Source organism: Anopheles aquasalis, chromosome 3 (genome assembly GCF_943734665.1).
Source record: "Anopheles aquasalis chromosome 3, idAnoAquaMG_Q_19, whole genome shotgun sequence".
Classification (NCBI taxonomy): Eukaryota; Metazoa; Arthropoda; class Insecta; order Diptera; family Culicidae; genus Anopheles; species Anopheles aquasalis.
Window position 1 is genome coordinate 35,429,064 of NC_064878.1, and position 7,500 is coordinate 35,436,563.

The 7,500-nt window shown below is 49.5% G+C and overlaps 1 protein-coding gene across 1 annotated transcript in view; it reads right to left on the bottom strand.

The window, feature by feature from the left end:
* The window catches only part of LOC126577550 (homeobox protein araucan), a 49,547-nt gene that overhangs the window by 9,052 nt on the left and 32,995 nt on the right, over positions 1 to 7,500 (bottom strand). The window contains exon 3 of the mRNA XM_050239240.1: positions 3,030 to 3,136. Within this exon, the coding sequence (XP_050095197.1) occupies positions 3,030 to 3,136 (107 nt within the window). The remainder of the gene's footprint in view (positions 1 to 3,029; positions 3,137 to 7,500) is intronic.

Consider the following 7,500-nt stretch of genomic DNA (forward strand, 5'->3'; position numbering starts at 1 on the left):
GTAGGCACGGAAAAATTCTCCCAAAAACCGCCGCGTAAAAGTTTCTAAAACATAGGAGCCCGTGTGCCGCCCTTTTTGCAAAACGCGTTGTCGGAAACTGATAAATGGACTGGAGTGGAGAGGGGACCTTTATAATTGACGACCAAACAGTAAATCTCGCACCAACTTCCTACGGTCAGTTGGTCGTTAATTGACTTTTGATAGGGAATAATGGCAGATGCGCAGATACATATGGAATATACGCAATCGCGTTCGCTCTGCTCTGGAGCGGACTAAATAAACCATTCACTCTTGGCGTGACAGGCGAGTGTCAGACGAATATATAGTAGGCCGTGGTGTCTGTTGGATTCGTCAGTTGGAGCCACGGCGTTAGCCTTCCACGGGGAGAAAGTGAATGCCGGTCGGCCAATTAGTGTGTATCGTCAATCCTATACCAACCGATGAGGAAATACATCATTCAAAGACTAGTTCAATGCGAGCAAAAATATTCCTTTTTTTCTCGATTCTGCATCCGATAGCACCTCTCGATGTTACGCCGTATTATTTGTTTGAAACCAAAATAGACTAAGCGTTGTGATTGTTTTAAAACTTTTAAAATGTTATTTATATAAACCAAAAAGGGAAGGTATTTCATTTCTCAAATGATCGACCACCAGAGACTTTACGCCTAACGAGAACAGGTAACCTCTTTTAGGACCCATAAGAAGTGACGTAGAATCGTGGCTAGATTGTTAGATTAGATCGAGGACCGTGGTTTTCGAGTGAAGATTGATTAATTCCCCTTGCACGTTTAAGTCGACTTTTTCGGGTTTGGGAACGGGGTCGCCGATCAATTCATTAACTGGCAACGAGCAACGGTTGACGACAATGCCGACGACATCGAACTCAACCAACAACCTGTCCTCGGTAAACCGTACCTTTTGTGGCATTTCCGATGGAAGACGAAACGCGCGAAAGACGCTGTCACCAGTTAACCGGCCGTACGCCGCTCATTTCCGGTTTTACTTTTCTTGTAGAGTCCCCACCACGATGGCCACCACGTGTGCTAGGTGTTCGTGCCGACAAAGCGGACACGAACGGACCACGGACCACTGTCTTCATTTCACGCCCTTATCGGAAGTGAGCCGTTTGACAGCCCTTCGAGGTCTCATGAAAAATTGAGTAGCACTCACTTGCGATGCAGTTTGCGGAACGAACAGTGACCAAACCACAATCGAGATCGTAGGCTACTAGATGGAAGAGCTTTCAAGTGTCAAACGATCTAGGTCTTTTTTATAATAGTTTTTGTTTATGAACTACGGAAATTATGAGCTCCATTTTCTCTGTGGATTAATGTGTCTCAGGTCTCATAATGGGTCAGCGGAAACACATCGAGCGTCATTTGGGGCCGTGTGTTCTGTCCGCTGACTACAAAAGTGAACAATGGTCAAAGGCGTGCGCTCTGCCTGGCACGCAACTGGTGGTGTCGATGCAAACGCGAAAGCGACACAACATTACTTGGAATTGACATGAATAGGAATAATAAATTGGCATAATAAACGCATCAATAATTCATACGAGCCGCATCGACGGACGGTGGTTCGTGGCGGTGGCTGCCGGGTTAGGAGAATGGCCACGTTCGCTCGCACGTAACAAACATGTGTTTGACGTGCCCAGCCCTTCCCGTTGAACATTAAAAAAACATCAGGAGCGAGCAGCGCAAGGCTTCGAGAGACAAAACGAAAGTATAATCAAACATCTATAATAATCGAACGTGAACCGATGTCGAAACGAGCCAAACCAACCGCCAGCCAAGGCACGATTTTCACCCCGAACTTTTCGAAGGAAACGTGCGCACACCGATTGCACATTAACGGCTACTTACTTTCGTCGCGCATTTTGACGATGGCCCGCCCCGGGGGACGGATGGCTGCTAAATTGAATGAAAACATTCGCTGCATAATTAAGACGCGGAGCAGAATGGCCACGGGAGCGCGGGGAAATGACTGAACATTTCCTGTTTAGCGCACTCCAAACGTGGTATTGCTTTCCATATCTGCCCAAGTCTACTGCTGCTACTCGGTGACGTACGCACACAGGCCGGTGTCAGTGTGCAAGCCATCCAAGTTACCATCGACCATCTTAAGAGAAGAAAGATTTTGGCAGACCGAAAGAAAATCGGTAAATCACTCAGCAAGCTGTGCGCTCCCCGGCCACCAACCGGAACACGGAGGAGCACATCGCGTGAACTACAAACCGGCGGCAACGAGCAACGGTAGCCGTCCCCGTCGTGCAGCGTCGTCGTGTCGACTGATAAACAGCTTGTTTGAGAAGCAAAGTATTTGTTTTAGGTCACTCGTGGAGCCCGCGTCACACCGGCAGCTTGTTAGAAAATCAATCACTAATTTATCAAGGGCTCGCGGGGAGACTCGAGGAGCTCCGCAACGCAGTAAACATTTGCAAAGTCCAATTGGTTCTGACTTCTGGTTCGTCGTTGGTCGGTGGATCAACACACACGTCCTCTCGAAAAGTGTCCGTGAATGTGTCAACTGATCAAAAGAACTTACACCTTTCCGTACGATCCACGGCACGTACACTTTGTCACTTGCTGGTTGCTCTACGCCCGCGATGCGAGCCGATGCTAAGCATATTAACTCACTCGGGCACGGAACCACGGCTTCAACCCAACCCAGGTCGCGTTTCCAGGTCGTAAATTTGTCATCAGCTGATGGCGGTGACTCCTTAGAAGTGCAGCACCCCTCTTGCTCGCAGCACTCGGACACAGCGGACACACTTCAAACGAAAGTGCCGTACGCCGCCGCGCGTCACACCGAATGAATGGCGAGCGAGAAATGATGAAATGAAAACTAGCTCCAGAGGTTACCCTCGGGCTACTTTAATTAATCACATTTCCGTCAAAACCATAGCGACACAATTCAAAAGATGATTCATCTACAGCACGCTCTGGGAGCAAACATGTGCCTTTCATTGCGCTAGAACGGAAATTTTGCAACAGGTTTTAACCACAGCAAAGGGATGGTACTACTTACGAGTTAAAGGGATAGCCAAATGCCGCATCATACGGGTGATAAACGGAAGGATAAGGCCAAGGTGCGCCGCCAGCTGCGAGGTTTTCCTTTAGATCGATTCCCGCCGCCTGTAAGTGATAGAAAACATGGAAAACGATTAGTTTCAAACTGCTGAGGAGGGCCCCTCGATGATAAGCTCGCGATTATCTTGGTTCACTGACACATGAGCCCCAAAATGACTTGACCACTGATGGGACCACTAATTGTGGATTAGCTTCTAGGTTCTAGCAACTCTAATTACGATCGACTGCAGTGCCGCACCACTCTTGATTAAGTTAGCGCTACTGTAGAGTGTTGGTGAGGCGCCTCATGGACGGTCCGTTGACGCCAGAGCCAATTAAAATCACACGTACATCGATCGGCGCCATGTCTGGGCTGGTAACCGTAACCTTTGACCCAGGCCACGAGCGAGCGACCGACCGAAGAGGCTCCCGAATTCGGGCATCACTGTTCCGTTCCGTGTGTGCGCCGCCTGTGGCTAGACGGAAAGCATAAATTACTGATACGCCCGTCCGTGTGCCAATGTACCGGTCACGCAGGGGCAAATTGTCTGACTGACACTTTTGATGCTGATGACCTGAAGGGCGTCCAAGAAACATCAAGGCAAAGCAAAGCAGGGCGATCGCTGCTACCGCTGCTACCACTGCTGCTTATCAGTGTGCGCAGTTGTTCCCGGACTTCGGCAGTGTTTGAATCTCTGCGAACGAACGAGCAAACTGATGTCGAACTCTGGTGGCGCTGATGCTGATAGGCGCGCACGCGGTGGCGCATCGTCCCGTTGTACCGTTTACACATGGTATGACACGTAATTAATTTTATTGAAAACAAATTACGGACAAGCCGAGCTACCCGCAGTACCAGTGCTCTGCAGAGTGTAATCAGAACCCGCACCACACCGTATAGGTCGGTGGTCTGGACGCTCTAGAGCCCGCGGCCGCACCAACAACATTCCATAACATTTTAAAACACGAGTCCGCCATCGCGACCTGCTGCTGCTGCTGCTACTATCAAGTTCTGCTGATGATAGAGCAGAAATGATACAGTCCTAGCGCGCACTGCACTGGTGGACAAGTGAAGCAGCAAAAATGAAAATAAAACAAAATCAAACAATAACATTAACCGCATTGATTAGAGAGGACACCGTTACGGGAACCGATCCGATGTAAGCTAGTGCTAGCTCGTGGGGTGGTCCTGTGCGTGATGGGTAGTCCGTTCCATCCATCTATCTATCGTCGCACGATCCACACTCTTGAAGGATGCGTGGCCTTCACCGTGGCACCGTGGCACTGCTAGTAGCACGCGCTAACATGCTGATGGTGACGCGACGCCCTGTTGGCCACTTTCGCACGCTGTTCCATCGCAATGACCTACTGTCCGAAGATGGCTCATTAGCTACTGCAGGCAGTGACATCCTCTGCTTGCACAGACTTCAAGGTTGTTGATAGTCGTCCGTCCGTCCGTCGCGTGAACTATTGACTTTTAATTTGCCATTAGCGTGTGGAATAGATTTGAACTGCTTTTGTGTCATGAGCAAGGACTATTTAGAGCACCATTGGGAGTATGATTTGTTATGTAAAGAATGGTGGTGCAAACGTGTGTCAGGATGGGCACGTACGTCAGGAGTGAGGGAGTCATAACTCGCGACCTGGATAGTGCACATAAGGCTTGCTATTGGATTCCTTTCTATGGCTATCTGCCCCCAAAAGCTTATCATCCGTAGCCATGACTTACAACTGGTCCACAACGATGGCTTGTAAACTGCATCACGTTCACGTGCGGCAAAAAATAAGTTGCTCCAAAAACATTCAATTTTGTTTTGACGAATTTTCTGCGCGCACCCCGCGCCATCGCAGCAACACATTGCAGTAAAGCAAACAACGCAGCGACATCAGTCCATCATCGGTGACAGCGCAGCGTTGACCACCGTTATAACAAGAGCGGTTGACTGATAACCAAGCAGTGAACACAGATCTGTAAGCTGGACACAGCAACATTTGGCCACGTTTCCGGCGTGGCACTAAACCCCGAAGAAGAGTTGTTTGCGGCGACGCGTTGTTTGTTGGCACCGAAAACACCGAAAAGCACTAAAAACGTTAGCGCACATTTGTGCCATGCTGATTTCGATGCAACATAGTGTCGCGCGTGGTCAGACGGGCGTAAAAATCTACCGGGTGATAGTGAACGATCAGAGACCAAGCGAAATATTTTCCAACGCTGCCCCCCACACGGTATTTAAAGAAGGGCTCGTGGAACGAGAGAAAGGGCTGCTTTGTGTGCGAGAAATGTTCATATAAATAAAAATCATTATTTGTAGTTGCAACCAAACGCACGCCATGTACGTGACTACGGGGATCATAACAACGGGCTGCTTTTCTCCGAAAACCAAAGCACCAACCCCAGCGAACAAACACTAGGAGCATTTGCGATGTCTTGGAAATTCTCGCGTTGGATGATTCCGCTTTCGTTTGCAAAAGAGAAGCCCCTCTTCGGGACAAGATGGCACGGGATGGTGGGGTATACCGGCACTGTTTCTGCGTCCTGTGGCTCTTTCCTGATCAACAACAACAACGCAGTCACAAGCCAGGCAGCAGCACCAGCACCAGCACGAGCTCACGTTGCACGGCTTGCTGCGAATCCGAGCATCAAAACACAGTTTATGTTATGGAATATAGTGAACCGTGTTCGAACAGGCTGTATTATGTTAGCGTAGTTTATATTACAAACAATCGCTGCTCCCACCATGAGTGAAGGCCCCACGGAAGCAACTCGCTCGCCGGTGGCTCGTATGAACGATTGCCCACCCTGGCTGGGACCTCACAAGATGAAAGATGAAATGTTTTGGCGACCACAGCACAATCTTCTTCCCCTTTCTCCCGGGATCCCCCACGCCGCCCGTTCGCGGATCAACAGATCACAAAACAAATGCCGCACCCCTTCCACAGCTGCCGCGGTAGCTGCCACCGCGGTCATCTTGCTCTATCTCGCTCGTCATAGTAGAACAATGGATGAAGCGCCAGCCACCGGAGCAGTCTGGCCGCCCGCCCAGAGTCCAGTCAAATGAAGTCATAAAAGTTCAACGAAAATTCCACGGCCATCACCATAAACAGGTTGTTAAACGTCTCAGAGTGCCCAGAGGCCCGTGCGCGCCCCGCCGGGCTTCGACTCTTTCCTCGGCACTCGTAAAACACTAAAAAGCGAACCTCTTACCGAACGCTAAATGGGTGGAGGGTACAGTGGAAATTGAGGGATAAAACCGTGAATAGGGATATAGATAATTTGGAAATTTTTCATTCCGGCGCGCCTATCGCAATTGCCTGTTCCCCCGGGGCGGTGGGGGGGAGGAAAAGGGGCCACATGCATGCATCTTCCCGTGCGCTCTTCACGATCAACTTGTTCTTCATAAATTATGCATGCACACACAGTTTTACTGCCTTTGCCAGTGAGTGTGCTGCACGGAACTGATATTTGTTCAATTCGCAAACATGTCTCATGGGGACACAACAGCAAAGTTCGGTGTCCACGCAGTACGCAACATTACGCGCTGCTCCGGGAGCGGCCGAAATGATGAACCGAAAGACGGAAGAGGCGCACAGACGACGCGAAAGAATTCAATGTCGAACATGAGGCGTTTGCACCCTCGACGTCACGAGCCTGTCAAGAGCACAGAGTTAGGATAAGTTATACGAACGTAAACGTTACTTTTATTTTTATTGCTGACATATTTTTCCTGCGCCTGCGATCGTACTGCCTTCCTCCGGCTGCAGGATAGAGGATGGATGGCTGCACTCGATATGATGGCCAGAACCTTGACCAGGCTTTTGGGAGCTCCAGGGCCCTAAACACTAACGGGGCTTAGCGAACACGTCAAGCGACGCAAAAGGTGATGAAGGTGGTGCACAGGAAATGCATTTATTTCGGGGACCTTTTTACCTAATCCCAAACACCTGACCTAAACCGGTGAACCTTTCGGGACAGAACGGGGCAAAGGAAGAGCTTCATCAGCACCTTGCAGCCAAACGTCCGTTACAATACGTGCAGATGCCTAATGGGTCCTCACATCCGGGAGACGCAACACGCATCAACTGACGAAATTGACCAAAGCCAAATTGTTATCAGATTTTTCTTGTTCTTTTCTACATTTTTGACTGCCCGACAGTGCCTTGTCACTGTGTAGCCATGTAGTAACAGATCGTCTCAAATGTGCCGCAATATCTCGCGATGATCCATCCGAGCTGAGGCTCGCTAATACAGACGTGAAAACGCGCCTTTCGAACGCCTTTTGAGGCTCGATACGCGCAGAATGCACCCACCAAAAACGTAATCAATTCACAATGAATGGCCATGTTTGAAATAGATTAACACCTCAATGATCGTTTATGATCGGGTGTCTGTGCAGCAACAACTCTTCTTCATAAGCGTATGCTAAGAGCGG